This window comes from Quercus suber, unplaced genomic scaffold (assembly GCF_002906115.3).
Source record: "Quercus suber isolate HL8 unplaced genomic scaffold, Cork oak 2.0 scaffold_317, whole genome shotgun sequence".
Classification (NCBI taxonomy): domain Eukaryota; kingdom Viridiplantae; phylum Streptophyta; class Magnoliopsida; order Fagales; family Fagaceae; genus Quercus; species Quercus suber.
The window spans coordinates 361,255-380,424 of NW_027069772.1; the positions used below are offsets into that span (position 1 = coordinate 361,255).

Sequence of the window (19,170 nt, forward strand, 5' to 3'; positions counted from 1 at the left end):
AGCCATTGAAAAGAATTTTGGTTGAGGGTGAAAGATTGATGATAATTAGTGGTTGGCAATGGTTGAATGTGATGTATGGGTTGTCCATGTTGTTTGTAGTGGTCAATTATGATTGGTAGTGGTTGATTGTGGAGTATAGATAGTCAGCTATGTTCAATTGTGGGCAGTGATAGTTTGTTTGCATAGTTGATCTAGTGCCATGTAAACTAAGAGTAAGTATAGGAAGCTTGACGTGGGGCTAGTCGCAGTGCATGAGGTAGTTAGCTAGGACAAAACTAAATTGAAGGCTATTTTAATAAAGTAATAAACCCCAAAATACATACCCTCATTCGGCACTTGTTCTGATGCTCATCATGTTCAGATTTGCCCCTTATTCGGCACTTGTTCAGATGTTCATCATGTTCAGATTTGCCTTGGAAGCCAGCTATGCAGTGAGTGCACTTATAAACATCCTTGCCATCCACGGGTCTGTTCTTTCCCCTCAGAAAGTACATAGGAGGCTTCCTCTGACCCTTACCCATTTTCTTCCCCAAACCCTGCGATGTCTGAAATGGTTCTACCAAAAGAATGTCTGAAATGGTGAAACAGTTCAGGTTAGGCTGGGCTAATTTGTTTAAATAGGTTGGGTTGGGCTGGGCTAGTCTGGCTTGGTAACTTAGTTATCAAAGGATAGTTTCAAATCATATTTGAGGAATAGCTACAAAGCTTTTCTTCTCAATCTAATCAGAGTTCAAAAAATAGAACTCAAACACTTCTATGTAAGGCTTCAAAAAATGTGTCCTAGAAATTAATGGGACTATGGGAGACTGAAAACTTGAGTTTGTTTCGAGAGAAAGAGAGTTAGAGGAGTACTAGATTAAGGCTAATATTTTTCCCATTTCATAACAAGAAATTAGTTTTGCCATGAAATTAGCAATGGTATTTGATGACTAAAAAGTGCATTAAAAAAAATGGAGTGAAGTGATTAGCTATCAAAGAAATTGTTTTTTCACAATCGATGAGATGACATGATATGATTGGGGCACAATAAAAATTTGTTAGGATGGGTCTATATATATGAGAGTAATATTGCATTTATAATGGCATTTGTGAGAGTAATATTGAATTGGCGGAACTTGTGAATATTTTCTATCTATAATGGCATTTATAAACTCCACTATTAGTCTTGGACATTACAACGGCTTACAGTAGCATTCATGAACGCCACTATAGAATCTCTAAAAAAAAAAATTTAAAAATCCCAACTGGAAAAAAAAAATTAAAATTAAACTTCTTACAAGGGCCTATAGTTGTGTTCATGAACACCATTACAGTCTTGGTTATTGATGGGCCTATAGTGGCATTTATAAATGCCATTATAGGTCCATTTGAAAAATTAAAAAAAAAAAAATCATAATTAATTTGAGGAGAGGGAGGGGTGTCAAATAGGTGGGTTTGGGTGGGTTTGTGGCAAGGACGGACCCAGAAGGGGACCCAATAGCGCATTGAGATTAAGTATCGGAAGGTTGACAAAGTTACCTTCAAAAAACTTCCTATACTTTTTATTTTTATTTTTTGAGATCCTATACGTACTTTTAAACTTCCTATACTTGCTCTCAATGCTCTATTTCTAGAGTAAGTAATTGATAGGAAGTTTGAGTGTAAATAATAAGTAGTTTATGACTGGGAATAGCACGTTTTGAGAGACCAAAGTTGTGATAAAGTTGTGACCTAAAAAATGATCTACATCGTGTAAGATGTGCCCGTGGATTACATCGTGTAAGATGTGCCCGTGGATTATTGTAGGGTCACAACTTTATCACAACTTTGGCCTCTCAAAACGTGCTATTTCCAACCATAAACTACTTACTACTTATACTCAAACTTCCTATAAACTACTTACTCTAGAAATAGCATGTTAAGAGTAAGTTTAGGAAGTTTAAAAGTAAGTATAGGATCTCAAAACAATACAACTCTAATTTAAAAAAAATCTTTATCTTTACAAAATAATTAGAGGACATTTCTAAGTACCTTAAAAGTAGACAAGATGTGCTGGGAAACTATGGTATCCTGATTCTTACAATTATGTATAATATGTCTCTTTATTATTTGATTACAGTTTCTTGTGGAATCTTTGGATGTGATTCAAGACACCAATTGGGTGATATCTCTTGGAAATGCTTTCACCAGACAATATGAGCTTTATACTTCTAATGATGAACATTCTGCACTCCTTCACTGGTATCTATACTTTTTTAATTCAATATTGCTCCATTAAATTCAGGAAGCATGTTGCTTTCTTTTGCTCCGGAAGTGATTTGATTTCTTATTTTCTTCAAGTTGTGAGTGTTTTTGAATACATGATGTATAGGTATTAGGGTATTTCCCTGCACATAGATCTTTGGATATAGATTTACTGGCACTTTTATGAAACCCATTTTGGCCATTGTCAATGGAAAGTGAGGTTAACCTTTTAACTTTGAAAGGGTATATGTTTTTGTTTTTGCAGGTGCTTTGGTATTCTTCTTCAAAGGTCAATGACAGGGCTTATGTTTGTGATAGGATAGATTGGATGTATAAACAAGCTGACATTTCAATTCAAACAAACAGGCTCAAGTTGGCAAAAGCCATGGGACTGGTATCTTAAGAGTTTGGTGCGTGTTGTTTTCTGTTTCCATTTGGTTATGTGTTTATAATATATATTGCTTTTGACTATTTTTAGATTGCAGCATCCCATTGGATACTGTATTGGACAAGCTAAAAGATATTCTGGATAATGTTGGGCAAAACATATTTCAAAGGTACTATCTTCTAAGATAAATTTATTCTCTCTTTTTTCTTTTTGTGGTTTCATATATACACACAAATGAATATGTGCAAATGTACAAATATAGAAATATGCATGCGAGCTATATATATGTAAGATGAGTTTAGAGGGACACTCTCTTCTCTATGCCCTCGGTTAGTTGATTGTACATATAATTATTATTATATTATATTATATTTATTATTATTATTATTATTATTATTATTATTATCTAGGCATTGTATATAATAATAATAATAATTAATAAATAAATGCAGTCGGTTCAATGCAGTCGTGGGAGCCACTAGTGGGATTGTTTGACAAAGTGAATGTTGATGCCGTTGTTTTCTCATACATAAACACATTAGAAATTAGGGTGATTTTGCACAATGAAAGGGGAGAAGTCATGGCGTCTCTAGCGGCCAAAGGACCACTAGTGCAAGATAGTGAGGAAGCTAAAGTGATGGCATGTCGGAATGCATTGGAGTTTGCTGTGGATGCAGGTTTCACAAAACTGGTGCTATAAGGGGACAATAATAGCATGATGAAGTCCATAACATCTATAAGGTCCAATAGATCACGACTAGGTCATATTTATGAGGACATGGTTTTTGAAGCTTTTTTGTTAACTTTGTTAAGCGTAGTGCAAATTCAGTGGCCCACTCTTAGGCTTAATTTGTTAGGAATGTAGATGATGAACTAGTTTGGTTGGAAGAATCTCAAAACAGTATTCAAAATTTTGTTTATGACACTTACAAAAAAAATTGTTGAAGTTAATTGACGTGAATGATTGTAAGATGTATAATCTTGTGATAGGCCATCTACTATTTTGGATACTTGATGATTCATCAATTTCAGTTTACTAATTAGTGGATTAATGTATTTTTATGTTTAGAGGGAGGTGGAGAGTGAGAGTTAACCCAACAGTATCTTTGGCATTGCCAGTTTGAGCAATAATGGATATTGGCTTCCAATAGAAGAAATGGTAGAAACCAACAATTGAGGATTGGTAAACTATAATTCTTCATGATATACAAAAAAAAATTATAAGAAAAACAAATCGCAAGTTAAAAAGCGCAATTCTTTGTTGGCGAAGCTAATATCAACGAGCTTTTGTAATCATATCAATATCTATTTATCTATATATATATATAAAGCTGAAACTCAACTATAAGAGTACGTTTAATACACTGAATGAGAATTATGATTGAAATGGTAATTTTTCTTACTGAGAATAAAATGTGTTGTAATTGAATAATTGAACATATTCATAAGTTTTGTTGTGAGTTGTAATATTAGAATAAAACTTAAAATCTATTTTAGAAAATATCTTACTCAAACAATTATATTTTCAAGTTATTTATTTATTTATTATTATTATTATTTTTTATAATTTGAGAGAGATGATTTATGTGCATATAGGAAGTTTTTTTATTTGGAAATATATTAATTATAAAAATTATTACACCTACTAAGGATTGGGCTTATGAGTGCTTATTTAAAAAAAGTACGACGTGGTAATGCTTGATTAAAGGGTGTAAACATAGGGTTTATAAATACCACCTCTTTATTGAATTTAATCTATTTGTCCATAGTGTTTTTCAATGGTAAATAGTAATTTCCATAATAAAAAGAAGGTAAATAGTAATATTAAATTTAGGTACACACACACACATATATATATAATTATAACTTATCCACCCGTAGTTTGACTTGAATTTAAGTTACCTACCTGTGGTTTGAAATTTGTCACTTTACCCATTTGAGTTTTGTTCTGTTAAACTTTCGTAACCCACCTTTGCATGCCGTTAGAAAAAACAGATTTTAATTTGAAAATATAACATAAAATAGATCAAAAAGCTAAGGTTTAAAATTTTGCCAAAGATGAATGAACATTGTTAAAAAAAAAAAAAAATTCAAACAAATACAAATTAATATCAAGACTTCTCTCAAACAATGTTCTAATTGTGAAAGCTTTTTGTGACAAACCCATCAAAATGAAGCAAACCAACCCCACCCCCAACTATCAAAAGGCCATAGTATCCCGGTTGGGCCATTTATATGGCCCAGTTCCTTGTAAATTTATTCTACTTTTGCTCTTCACCAAAAAGAACAGGAAAAAATCGATTGGTCCTAGAGTTCACGTAAACCAATAAGCTCAGGCCCACAATGAGCAGAGCTTTGATTACCAAAATATGAAAGCTGAAAAGCGGGTTCAAATCGTCGTAATGATAATGAAACCGACCTACTCAAGCTCTGTAGTGGGCCTATAGGTGAGCTGGTGCTTTGGGTGATATCTCTTGGAAATGCTTTCTTTTGCACTGGAAGTGATTTCTTTTGCACTGGAAGTGATTTGATTTCTTATTTTCTTCAAGTTGTGAGTGTTTTTGAATACATGATGTATAAACAAGCTGAAATTTCAATTCAAACAAACAGGCTCAGGTTGGCGAAAGCCATGGGACTGGTATCTTAACAGTTTGGTGCGTGTTGTTTTCTGTTTCCATTTGGTTATGTGTTTATAATATATATTGCTTATTGACTATTTTTTAGATTGCTGCATCCCCCTTGGATACTGTATTGGACATGCTGAAAGATATTCTGGATAATGTTGGGCAAGACATATTTCAAAGGTACTATCTTCTAAGATAAATTTATTCTCTCTTTTTTCTTTTTGTGGTTACATATATACACACAAATGAATATGTACAAATGTACAAATATACAAATATACATGCAAGCTATATATATGTAAGATGAGTTTAGAGGGACACTCTCTTCTCTATGCCCTTTGTTGCTTTTTGTTATGGCTTTCTTGTTAGCATGAGATGCAATATAAATTTTTTTTCTTTTCTATTATTGTTAATATGATTGAACGTAGTACCATAAAGAATTAATTGATAACAAACATCGCTGAAATGCCTTTTAGACACTGACTTTATGTTTAATTTCGTTTGATAGATTCTAACGGTTACTGCAGGTTTCTTATCAAGATTTGGGGCTGAAATTAGATTATATAGAAGTGCCTATACTTTTGTTTCAAACAACTATGTTTTCCCCTTTTTTTAAGACAGGCTGGATGCTTTAATTGCGCCTTAATTGATTCATTAGAAGGATGTAGAACCCCACCTGCCCCAAAAGAAAAGAAAGATATTGTCACATTTTTTTTCTTTTATTTTTGAGTGGTAATTTTCATTGTGTATATAATATCTTCTAGGTCAGTGTAATACTTTTTGGTATTTTAATTTTCTTTAACTAGGTCAGTGCTAGCTCCCCTTTTCGTGTGTTTGTGATTTTATATGAAAAAGGTGTATCAATTAAGGATATTCATGTGAACAAGCTCTTTATTCATTCTATTGTAGGTTCCTATTCATTTTCTCTGACAGTTTTAGAGCAGAAGAGTCTGATGATATACATGCTATTGAATTTTTCAAGGTTGCTTTTTCTTCAATAAGGAGTACTAATTCTGTGGAAGCACTCCAGTGGCTGAAGTTTCTAAATCATACCCGTGTAATATGTTACTTCTTGCATGCACTTGGTAGCTTTTATGAATGTGTAAGTGTTCCCTTAATACTGATCTATCTTTTTACTGAAACAGTGAAGAACAGTGGGGCTTATAATACAATCCATTTGCATAGAACTGTATATTTAACTCTATCTGTATGTGTATGTGCTAATTGATCTGTCATGTAAGATTTTATATTTTTCTCATCTAATTTTCAAAATTATAAAACTCAGTGGAGAGGATGGGAGAAGTCGAGCAGAGCAGCTATTGCATATGTTGAGACAAATTGATCAGTATGTTTCTTCACAAGTGGAGTATCAAAGGCGAATAGGTTGTTGGGCAGTATATGAGATGCTTCTCAAGTTTAGGACGGTTTGCATCAGTGGATATTGTGCGCTGGGCTGCTGTGGAAGTTGCATGCATAGCAAGCAAGTTGGCCATACTGTGCATGGGAATTTTTCCAACTTACCATGTAAAATTGTTTACTGAGACAGCTTCCTAATCACTTGTTTCTTTCACTGTCTTACGCCAGTTATTTATTTATTTATTTAATTTCAACTTTCGGCGGCATTTGTACTACCAAGTCGTGAAGCATTGTGTTTAGGAGATAAGGTTGTCATGTATCTTCCATGTAGTGCAGACACTAATTCTGAAGTTAGAAAAGTTTCTGCTCAGGTAAGTTATTGGTAGGCAGCTTTAATAGTGTCAAATAAGTTGATTCTCTATACTGCATTATGAACCATCATTAATAGGCAAGTGCGTAGGCTGTACAAGTATACTCCCCAATTTTCTCTTACATCTGGCAGAAAAATCTCATAAACCTTAGTTTGGGTAGATCCTTGATCAACTCTTCAGCATCTCTCTTTCACTTCCAAGGCCTGCAGCTTCCAAGTTTTCTGTGGGCATAGTATTGTCCTATGGTGCTTTGTCCTCCCTTGAGGATGTTATAGCCATATTGAGGAGTGTAATTTTGTCCAGAAACTCTTTGTATTATTTTCATTGTTTATTCAATTTATTTTTTTCAACCTGTGGAAGGGGAATTGTGAAACTAGGATGAAATTTTTTGTTTTTCTATATGTATAATCAGGATGCATCTATTGATCCATCATAAGTATTCAACAGAGTTATTTCCTGTCTGTATTTTGTTGACAAAGGATGAGGTAATTTTTTTTTTTTTTGGTAGAAATACAGTTGCTTGTGTTCCCAGATTATATATTTGCCTTTGAGTACACAAACTGTATACTTGATTGTAGTCTTTGATTTATTACAAAAAAAAGAAAAAATTACATATCAAAAAACAAAAGAAAAATTGAAAATACAGAATCAATGCGGCAATTGCTTCTTCTTCTTACATGTCAAGAGCTTCTTGCAGCTTGTTGCTACCCTCCATGGTTTCTCATCAGCTATATGTGATAAAATCAAGCAGTCAGCTGAGAGGGGCCATACAAGCTGTCGTTGAGTTTGTTACGAAGAGGGGGCATGAGCCGGTCAAAATTGATGTTTCAAGGTTTTCCTACTTAAAAATTTCTGTAGTATTAAAAGATTTCAGAATTTTGGAACTCTGTGTATATCTTCTTCTTTTTTTTTTTAATAAAAAAATTATGAATGCAGTTGTGTGTATATCTTCTGGTAAGTAGATTGCTGTATTTTTTTAGCAAGACTGATGATTTATTGCCAATGGAACAACCCAATCTTTGCTCTCTGCTACGGTTATGTAACTGAGTAGCATTTACGTTTGGAAACTCTTGGTGCTGTATCCTTCTTTCATTTAGATTCATTAACCTGCCTGTTGCTATAGTTAGCACCTATTTTTTGCTTAACGGTCTGTTGCTTTGTTGAATCAACTATGCACTTATCCTTTTTCCTTTTGGTGGTTCCTTTGTCTCTTAAGCATATCCTTAACTTCCTAAATATTTCTTCCTTATCTGAGAACACTAGTTCAAAAATTGTTTTCAATGATGTATTGGCTACTGCTGGAAGGGATGTAGTCGCAAAAGATATATCTAGACTACCTGGTGGCTGGTCAATGCAGGATGCATTTTATATAAGTTATATTTGTTTTACAGTAAGAAAATTGTTGTTGTTAGATATTTATTTTATATTGTCTGTGACATTACCAGTAACCATAAGTGAGTGTTAAGTTCACTAATAAGCAGAAAATATAAAATAAATGCTCAAGTGACTTGCCTCTAGCCAGAGTACACTTAGGATTATGAATTGTGTTTGTATGTCTTTTTTTTTTTTCATAATCTTTGTTTTTTGCCCCTCAATTAAATAATCCATTTCGATGATTTATATACTAAACCAACTGTTTATTTAGTTATCTATTCTATACTTTTTGTAATAGGCATTTTCCCAGCATACAGTGCTTTCATCTTTGTTCCTGGAGCATGTGATATTTGTCCTTAGCCAGCCTCCAATTCTGAGAGGTGATTCCCGGAAAGGAGAGAACTCTAGCCATCTTGTTGACGGTCAGATGAAAGATGACGTTCTGCAAGCCGCTATTTTTGCTCTCAATGCATTTTTCAGGTCCGTACAATTGGCTGCATTCATCAAGTCTCTACTGCATTATACAGTTGAACAAATTTTGCAATGTTTTATGTTGTTGCAGAGGTGGTGGTACAGTGGGAAAGAAAGCCATTGAACAAAGCTATGCTTCTGTTCTTGCAGAACTTACTCTCCAGTTGGGTAGTTTTCATGGTCTCGTGAGCACTGGTCAGTATGAACCACTACGGGGAGGACTTAGCTTATACTACTTGGTAGAACTATCATCATTTACTTTTCTGGTTATAAAGCTCACTGCTTTTCTCTCTCTCTCTCTCTCTCTCTCTCTCTCTTTTAATTGTTTTTTAAGAAAAAGAGTCTTGTAGGTTGTAGCTCGGTGGCATTACTTGATCTCTTATATTAAGAGAACCAGGGTTCAAATCCCTCCACCACCACTTGTAACAATGAATTTTCAAAAAGAAAGATGTCGGCTCTTCTTTTTGTTTATAGATTTTGGCCAGAGATGGAGAGCTAACTGATAATGAGAGGTGGATCAATCTTGTTGGAGACATAGCCTGCTTCATTTCAATAAAGAGACCGGAAGAGGTAATAATCCGCTTGGGATATTATTTAATACTGTTATATATATATATATATATTTGTGTCTACATTTATTTTTAGTATGACAAGTAGAAAATTCTAACAATTGGTGGAAAATGAAGTATGAGAACAAGGACACTAGATATAGGGAATAAAACAATTCAATCATTTTGTATTATACTCATGGTCAATTTCATGTGAAATTGGTGACTTGGCAATAAAAACTGATAGGACAGATGATTTCTAGCATCAATTTTCTTCTTTGGGCTATAGAGAGTCAGGGTTTTGCACTAATCGTCACTCCAGTCTAGAAGTGGTTTATATGATGGAGATGGGAACTAATTAGAAATGAAGTTCATACTTATGGTTAATTTCATGCGAAAATGGTAACTTGGCAATGAAAAATGATAGGAAAGATGACTCCTTCTCTTTCCATTTCTTTGGTTAAATAAAGAGTCAGGGTTTTGCACTTTTGATCACTCTAGCATAGAAGTGATTTACATGATGGAGATGGGAATTGAAATAAGAAATGAAGGGTTTGCAAGAAAGATGCTATAAATTCTAATTTCTTATATCTCTGAGAATATGTTATTTATGATTTTTGTGCTTGAATTTACCTTCCAAATGAAAGTAACTGCAGTTCAATTATTATATATATATATATATATAAAGTAACTGCAATTCTTCTGTTTAAGCGGGCTAAGTTTGTAATTAAAACCTTATATTCCTTTATTGAGATCCATAACCTTTCATGAAAGGTTTTAAGTTGATGCCTGAAGCTTTAATGGGGTAACTGTATTCAAATTTTTAAATGATTGGTCTTAAGCATTGTAGCTTATTAGTGAATTTACATTTGAAATCTACACCAAATTTCAGCTTAATATTGTTTTCAAAAAAAATTCCATTGGCAGTTCGTAACAGCTACTATTATTGTGGTAAATTTATAGGTTCAAAGTATTTGTATAATTTTGAGTAAATCCCTAAGTTGACAACAAAAATATCAAAGAGAAGCTGCATGTGGAGAAGATCCCCTAATTCCCTCTAATTTTTTGTTAGGAGTGAGACACGTGGCATTTATTTGATTTCATGCAATTTACATGAAATTTCTAAGACCACTGGATTTTTTAAATGCCGTGTATTTCACATCCAGCTAAAAATTGGAGGATTTAAATGGGAGGGGAGCCTCTCCCACACCAATGCTCTCTTTTTTGCACTGTTTTGTTTTGCTGTATTTTATGTAATTTTATATGAAATGTTGCCACTATTAGTATTTTAATTGTTCCATTGATGGTGTGATGGTTACTATTTACCTTGCAGTTGCAGCTGCCTTTTCCTTTGTTTTTATTTGTAAGTTTTTAAAGAACCAATTGTGTGTAAAGAATATAAGGAGGGAGATGATAACGGCCACCGGACGGGGTTGGATTCATATTTTTCCCAATATGATGTGTGGTTGCAGCTGCCTTTTATGCACAGCTTTTTAAAACCTTTTTTTTTTCCTTCACTTTTTCAAATTTTTTTAAAGTACATGTATATTTTAGCACACTTTTATCAAAAAGTTTTCAGCAAAATGCTAAATAAACTATTCCCAAACGGACACTTAATATGTATGTGAATCTCTCATCGCATTGTTGTGATTCAATTTTTTTGGGCCAAATAAGGATAATGCCCTCCAATATTGTTCATTTTTATATTGATAAATTGTGTATCATGTAGATAGCTGTCTAGCCTTGTCTGTTTGATTCAAGTATTTGGGCCCAACTCTTATCTTGATTTTGTCAATATACCATTTGGACTCCTTTCCTATAAAGTGAGGCCAAACTAAATGTTTGGAGCTTGATGAGCAAGTTTAATGGTACGTTTGGATGGAGGGGGTAAGGAGGGGGAGTGGGGGGAGTAGAGTAGTGTTTGTTGAAAATAGTTTAATTTTGGGCTAAATTTACTCTACTCTACTCTCCTTTCCTCCCCTTAATCCAAACGGACCATAAGTTATTGAGTACTATCAATTACTTGTGATTTTTCAAAATTTTCTAATTTTATTTATCAAAAAAAAATTTTTTTTTTTGATTTTTTTTAGATGTATAAGAGAGGTTTGCTCTTTTTGTTTCTATCACTTGATTGTTGTTGGTTTAATACCTTTTTTTTTCTTCCATTCCTTTCATTAATGTGTTTAAATAGTACAGATTTAATATTTTATACAAACTGTAAAATTGCCATGTGGTGTTGAATTTCTCACAAGTAGATAAGCGTTGAACTATTTTTTTCCTTTTGTTTTTATTTTTTATTTTTATATGTTAAAAATTAAAAATTTGTTCCTATCACTTTTCATGCATTGTTGTCTGATCCAGTTTTGAAATAGGAACCTGTAGTGTTGAGACTAGTTTGATAACTAACTACACCACCCAGACATTGCTATCATTATTTTTAATAAATTTTCATTGATCAAATTATTTCTTTTTGCTGAATAGTTGAACTGTGCATATACACTCGCTTGCAAATTTTCTGGCAGGCACACAGAATCATGGACAGCCAAGTATACTCACTTGCCTTTTCTAGACTCCATTTGTTTTAGCTCTGTTTTATGTGAAAATGGGCTTATGTAGATTACTTTTTATGATGTAAACTGTTTTGTATTGAGAGAAACAGAACCTTAAGAGAACTGTTGGGCTAATTTGGTATTGGAAGATGCATTGTACAAGCTGAGTTCCATACTAAATATTTGATGCATACACAATGGCAAATTGTTGGGTTTAGTGCATTATATTTTAAAAAACTGGATTTGCATTGGTGTATATGTTTTTCATTTTCTTTCTTCCTAACTGTTAAGAAGTGACTTCTGCAAATTTTGGATTTCCAGATACCATCTATTGATATTCTGCAGTATACAAGTCAAGTCTTAGGGGTAATACTAGCTTTACTTGAAGATCCAATCCGTTCAATTAACTGCAGTTTCATGCTTACTCATGGTGAATTCCCTTCTTTGTGTTTGTTTCATAAAATAATGTTGGTGATTACATGTTTATTTATCTTGTACCTCAAAATGGCCTAATCAAACTAATGTCTTATATGTTAAATAACGTAAGCTAACATCAATATAGCACCACAATAATTCACCATTTCCATGTGTAAGAACAGGTTATGTACTAGTTAAAAATAATGTTGAAACTTAAAACCAATAGGCTGCAAAGTTTGCATAAAAAATAAAAATAAAAGTTGCAAAGTTCCATGTATGAAAGAAAAATGTTTACAATAAAATAATTAATTTAAAAAAAAAAAAAAAAAAACTAAACTAGAGATATAACCAATGCATAGTAAAAATAAACTAAACTTTTTGTGAAGTTCTTTCCGTCTAGAATAAGCTTCTTTGTAAGTCATCAACCTCTATAATTCTTCTTCTCACCATTCAAACCCTTTATCCAAATCTATGTAATTGGGTTTAATCCAAGTGCAATCAGTTGGTTCTCTTCCGAGAGCTCTACTCTTACTCGAATAATCATTAAAACAGGAGTGGTACTTCTTAGTTTGGAGAGAGTAGAATATGTTATTGTTGTCTAGAACATTTGGCACGTAAATCTTATTACTCATACCTTTTGCCATAGCCAATTCTGAAAAAGAACCACAAGAACTAACATATAGCATTTTATTTCCAATATTTGTCACTTTATGCCATTTCATCCTTGTCCCAATCGAGGAGAGATTCAATGAGTAAATCTGAATACTTGGCTCAATATCATTAAGCTCAAATACTGCAAAAAGCTTCCCATCACTTTCTAACAAATAACTATTGCATGAATCATCTAAGTGTTCTGGAGGAGTAAAATAGGGAAGATATTTCCATCGACATTTGTGATTAGGATGAGTTAAGTATTCATGTGGATCAAATACTCCCACTTCAGCTGGGAGACCGTCCTCTCGTAGACCTAACCAGTAGCAATGGTCTTTATATAGTAGGGGGTTCCCATTACCTATAGGTTGAAAACGCTCTGTAAATTCGCACAAAGTCCAAGCCACTTCACCACGTCTAAAGATGCCGAATTTGGATCCATTAGATATGATTGCAATAACAAAACAGTTAGTAGAAGTTGGGGGAGAAGAAAAACTCATTGATTCAAATTCTTCCTTGCAAGGATAGCTTGGGAGTTCTATTTTAATCCTATCAAAGGGATGGAAGAAAAAGACACTTCCATCCATTTTAGACAAAAGAAGCCAACCATACTTTGAATATTGGATAAATGCATCTTGTAACTCTGGAATATCTATTTGATAACTGCCATTATCATGCATTGGATGAAAGAATGTGCATTTATGAATACCCAATTGCATTAAACATGGAGAATGAGAATATGGGGGATCCAATAATGGTCGAAGTGGACTCATAGGACTACTTAATCTCCATGATTTGCAAATGGCACGAAAAGTACTCAAGTCTTTGAGAATGAGGCGTGCTGAAAATTGACAAAGAAGATGAAATGGAATCTTAGACCATGATCTGTCTAGCAATTCTTCCTTCTTTTTCTCACAAAGAAGATCTAATGAAAACTCAGAACATGATCCATCAAGCTCTTCTTCATTTAGACTAAGAAGGTGAAACGGAAGCTCAGGCCATAATCCATCTAGCTCTTCTTCCTTCTCTTTCTCTTTCTCTTCCTCTTCCTTTTGCTTGAAAGATTGAACAATATTTTCAATCTTATATTTGGAAGATTTACAGTTCTCCTGTATTGATTTTAACAAAGATGAAACAAATAAGAAAAATTATTCAAACTCTACCAAACAATGAAATAAAGTAATTCTTTACAACCCTGAAATACGAATAGACAACACGAATAATATATATTTAAATTTTAGACTCTAAAAGAGTCTGGGGATCAATTTAGCAATATGATACAATAAAAACAATAATCCTGTTCCCTCCCCTTAAAACTGATGATATTATTAAAAATACATTACAAAAAGAGTTTTAACTTGTACTGCATGGCGGAATAATTATTGAAATAAAAAAATAAAAAATTAAAGGATAGTAAATACCAAAAGAATATATAACTATGGTTTCTGATTTCTGTGAAAAAATAATGTCTAAGACAATAAATCAACAACAAAATTTATAAGAAAAGAAAAGGTACCATCTTCCGTTGAGGGTAGTGCGGCGAAGGTCACAAAGGGTTGAAAAGTACGATGGAGCTCTGTGTGATATCCCTAGCTGAGGAAAAAGAAGAAGAAGAAGGGCCTCTATATATAAAAGAATAGAATCAGCTTAACTTTGGAGGGGTTTTTTATATTTTTATATTACAACTTTGAGTCGGTTAGGTCCAAATTCCAATACGATTTCAATTAGAAATAGTAAACCCCAATTCCAGTTCCAATTGATCTAGGATTAGGATATCCCAATCCTAATTGATCTAGGATTACGAAATGAGAATAAGTTACATCCGGAGCTGGCGTAAAATACACCTTTTACGCCAGCCAATCCTAGAGCAACACGTCAGCAAAAATATTTAGACTCAATACACCTTATTACACGCAATTATGACCCAATTAAAACCCCAAATATCCCTCACACACGTTCAAAGCTTCTTCTCCGAATGGAAAACCAAAGGCAGACTCTCCTCCTTGTCCTCACACCGGAGCTCCATTCCGCCACAGTCATCACCGGAGTTGTTTTTAGAGCCTGAAAAAGATGTCGAATCCGCCGTTAGTCTAGTGTTACAATCTCAAGGTTTGTTTTCTCATGATTTGGTGGTTCTCCCCTATTTTCAATTTCGAAATATCAATGGGTTTGGGTTTTTTGGGACGTCAATCACTTGATTTTGTATGGGTTTTGTTGATTTGGTATGGGTTTTGCTGTTTTTCTTATTGGATTCTGAAATCTTAAGTGGTAGGTTCAATGGGAGGGAGAATAATTGAATATGAACAAAAAAAAAAAAAAAAAAAAAAACGATAGTAAATACCAAAAGAATAAATAACTATGGTTTCTGATTTCTTTGAAAAAATAATGTCTATAAGACAATAAATCAACAACAAAATTTATAAGAAAAGAAAAGGTACCATCTTCGGTTGAGGATAGTGCGGCGAAGAACACAAAGGGTTGAAGAGCGCGATGCGCGATGGAGCAGTGCGTGTGATCCTTAGTTGAGGAAAAAAACAAAGAAGAAAAAGGGCAGATTGGTCCAGAAAATCACTTATGGAGGAGTTTCAACACTCTGTTTTCACTGTGGCCGTTTGCGGCATAAGCAAGACTCTTGCCCATACCATATCAAACCTGTAGTCAGAGAAGGAGAAGTAGCAATTGAGTCTACCTCAAGCGGACAAACCAGTTGGAATCCAACTATCGGCCCTGGATGGTAGTTACTAGGAAAAAGAATTCTAGTAGGCAATAACTCAAACCAAGGAAACTCTTTTGAACCCAAGGGCAAGCCACTTTCTGGAACCTAAATCAAGGGCAATAAAGGAAGAAATATTAGGCTAGTGACTCTAGGGGAGTGACTGACCTAGCTACGGGTAATTTGAGTGATTTGGCAGCGGAAAACTCGCAAAGTTGGATGAACGTTTATGTCCTTAATACATAAACAATAGAATCAGCTTAACTTTGGAGGGGTTTTTTATATTACAAATTTACAACCTTGAGTCGGTTAGGTCCAAATTCCAAAACGATTTCAATTAGTAATAGTAAACCCAATTACAATTGATCTAGGATTAGGATATCCCAATCCTAATAAATTTAGGATTAGGAAATCCCAGAGTAACTTTGGAGGGGTTTTTTATATTACAAATTTACAACCTTGAGTCGGTTAGGTCCAAATTCCAATACGATTTCAATTAGTAATAGTAAACCCAGTTACAATTGATCTAGGATTAGGATATCCCAATCCTAATAAATTTAGGATTAGGAAATCCCAGAGTCCAAGTAAACATCGTGTATATATAGACTCGTTAACCTAGCAACATGAGCTTATGAACAAAAAGAAAAACTTACAAGCGAAACCAAGGGCGCTCCTCAAGTCGAATTAGACTTTCATCTCTGAGAATATTCGCTCAACCACTGTGTCCTCCACATAGAATCTCAGAAGGTTTGTATAATTTTAAATTTTGTTCTATTATTTTCCAAAGAATACAGTTCAATCATCATTGTTTTACTTATAAATCCCAAAAATTTATTCCTTAAATAAAATAAGAATAATAATCATCTACTGTAAATTTTGTTTTTTCTTTTTGATCATAATTTTGACTATCGATTTGTTGTTTGCTTCGTTGCGCTTGTTTACGTGCTTTCTCCTAGATTTTTAATTTTATAACACTTATTTAGATTCTAATAATCAAGGGATTAATTTGTTGGTACGTAATTGATTTTGTTTTAGAGCGAAAAATCATTAGGCAACATGTACGGCGTTAAGGGATGTACTAGACAGTGGTTATAAATATTATTAATTGACTTAGTATTTTGCTTTTTGGAAACAATGATTCTAGCACTTGGACTCTCTTCCTTTTTCTTTTTATTTTTATTTTTTTATGAATTCTGTTTTATATGATATCAATGGATTGCATTTCTGTTTTTTAAATTTTTCAATGAATTTGTACTTAAATTGTCAATGTTTAAGGAATATTGATTGCCTGAAATATTATTCCTTTTGAAGGCAACAGGACAACTTTTCTTGATTGAAAGTATTTTAAATTGAGGATGCAACATATAATAAGACTCAAAATTTTAATTATTTGGGTTTCCTGAAATATTGTTCATTAGGTTTCTTAGAAGCCAAACTCTAGATTAGGTTTTTTTTTAGACACTAGATTAGGTATAAAAGATTACCGTATTATCATGTTAAAAATCATTATGACAATATATATATATATATATGTTATTCTTTGAAGGACAAAATTTAGGTGCTTAATTTAAAAATACACTTCCATCTCATGAGAAAAAAATTTACATGACAAAATCTTAAGAGGAGAATTTAAAAAATAACACCTAAATATTGTGTTTGAGTCTTGCCATTCTTTAAAAAGTTGGGATAAAAAAAATTTGAAAGTACGCCACAAGTTCAGTATGCATGACTTATCATTTCAAGAAAAAAGGTTTGCAAGAATATCAATCGATATTTGCGAGAATATATTGTATAATATATATATATTTTATGAAAGAATATACTGTATAATTACTAGTTAACAATTTAACCAATTTATAACATTAGTGTTAATGTTTGGACCCGTACTATTATATTTGGAAAAGATCTCGAGTTTCCTAACTCAAACTTTTATTTTATTTTGATAATAATTCAACCTTTTATTTTGAGTTAGAAATTAGAATAAGATGTGGATCAAGAATATTCAAATAAGACTGTCATACCAAATTTCCTTCTTTTTATTGGACTCTAATTTTTCATATTTTAATATTAAAATTTGCTTTTTTTTTTCACTTATACACAGGCTTGGAAATGGAAGCTACAAAGCATCCTCATATTATTCCTCAATCATATCCTTGGCTTGTAATTGCTGATGGGAAAAATCTAGAAAGGCAAACTTTGGTTAACATATCAAACAATCATTTTGACTCAGGGACAATTCCTGAGATGCATAATAAATCAATATGCACTAGCTCAAAAGAATGGTTGGTGTTGAAAGATATTGACTCAATGGATCTTTGCCTCTTGAGTATTACCTCTAAAGAGGTGGTGAAGCTCCCACGGTTGCAACTCCCACAATTCGAATTTAGTAAAGATACTTATATTTGTATTCTATCCTCACCACCAAGTGAATCCAAGCATGACTGTTATGTAATGTTCATTGATAGATCCAAAAACAAATTCCATTTTTGTCAACCTGGAGATAAGGAATTTAGTGAACAAGTGTTTGAATTTGATTTGGACGATAGGTTGACGAGCATAACTGCAGCAACAATGTTTAAAGAGAAGGTTTACTTTTTGGCACGGTTTTCAGGACAACCTCCTATTTATGAATTGTTTACAGCTGAATTTGTGGGTTCAAATCTTCATTTCACAAAGTTTACAAGGGAGAGCTTTCCTCAACCATCACATCCTGAAATCGACGTAATCAATGAATATCTTGTTGAATGTGGTGGTAAGCTCTTATATATTCATAAGATGAGGGGTGGATGGAATTCAACAAAGATTCTTGGTTTTCTTATTTTTCAAATGGATTTTTCTAATCAAGTGTGGGTGCAAGTGAACAACATAGGAGGGTGGACTATTTTTCTTTCTCTGTATCATGGTATGGAGCATAAGACTATATCTTGTTTTGTCGCAGAAAGGGGAATCAGACAGAACGCAATCTATTTTACAAAGTCTTTTGATAGGTTGATTTATGTTTTTGATCTAGAAGATCATAGTATTTCAAAGTCATTGTCTTGTCCCATTGTAAGCAAATATGAGTCACGACTTGATTGGGTTATGGTTCCTAATACAAAGCCATAGGATCAATGTTATATTTTGGTTATTTCATTATTATTTAATTTTTTTTTACTTTTTCTTTTTTGTTTCTTTAAGTCATTGAAGTTGCAAGAATATTGATTAAATAATGATCAAAATCATTTAGTCTTATAAATATAATATTATGCAAGAAAAAAAAAATGTAATGATTTGATAAATTTATGTGCCAAGTTATTTTCTTTTCCAATATAAATGGCAATAGTACAAAATTAGTTAAGAGGACTAATGGATAAGACATACGAATAGCTGAGTTAGTTTCTGTTTAGAATCTTTTTGTACATTTGATTTTTGAGTAATTAGATGAATTATATTGTTGACTTGTGTTATTGGATATGAAAAATTTCCCTTAAAAAGTACATACATGT

At 33.0% G+C, this 19,170-nt stretch overlaps 2 protein-coding genes across 6 annotated transcripts; one reads left to right on the plus strand and one right to left on the minus strand.

Moving 5' to 3' along the window:
• The first annotated feature begins 5,163 nt into the window (after positions 1–5,163).
• On the plus strand, positions 5,164–18,836 carry LOC112033324 (protein SHOOT GRAVITROPISM 6-like). Of its 5 annotated transcripts, XM_065782825.1 has the most exons (9): positions 5,168–5,265; positions 5,336–5,415; positions 6,218–6,337; positions 6,521–6,759; positions 8,635–8,816; positions 8,899–9,046; positions 9,158–9,377; positions 12,226–12,334; positions 17,787–18,836. In XM_065782825.1, the coding sequence occupies exons 8-9, from the start codon at positions 12,322–12,324 to the stop codon at positions 18,788–18,790; spliced, it is 1,017 nt and encodes a 338-aa protein (XP_065638897.1). In that variant the 5' UTR covers positions 5,168–5,265; positions 5,336–5,415; positions 6,218–6,337; positions 6,521–6,759; positions 8,635–8,816; positions 8,899–9,046; positions 9,158–9,377; positions 12,226–12,321; the 3' UTR covers positions 18,791–18,836. The 5 variants fall into 5 exon arrangements, with proteins under 5 accessions (XP_065638896.1, XP_065638895.1, XP_065638897.1 ...); XM_065782824.1 differs by having other exon boundaries at positions 5,164–5,265; positions 6,145–6,337; positions 8,899–9,377; XM_065782827.1 differs by lacking the exon at positions 17,787–18,836 and having other exon boundaries at positions 5,181–5,265; positions 12,226–12,652.
• Positions 12,528–14,624, minus strand: LOC112038256 (F-box/kelch-repeat protein At1g57790). The gene is made up of 2 exons (XM_024071055.2): positions 14,489–14,624; positions 12,528–14,081 (listed from the first exon to the last, which is right to left on the minus strand). Exons 1-2 carry the CDS (start codon positions 14,489–14,491, stop codon positions 12,765–12,767), a joined length of 1,320 nt encoding a protein of 439 aa, XP_023926823.1. The 5' UTR covers positions 14,492–14,624; the 3' UTR covers positions 12,528–12,764.
• Positions 18,837–19,170: the final 334 nt, after the last annotated feature.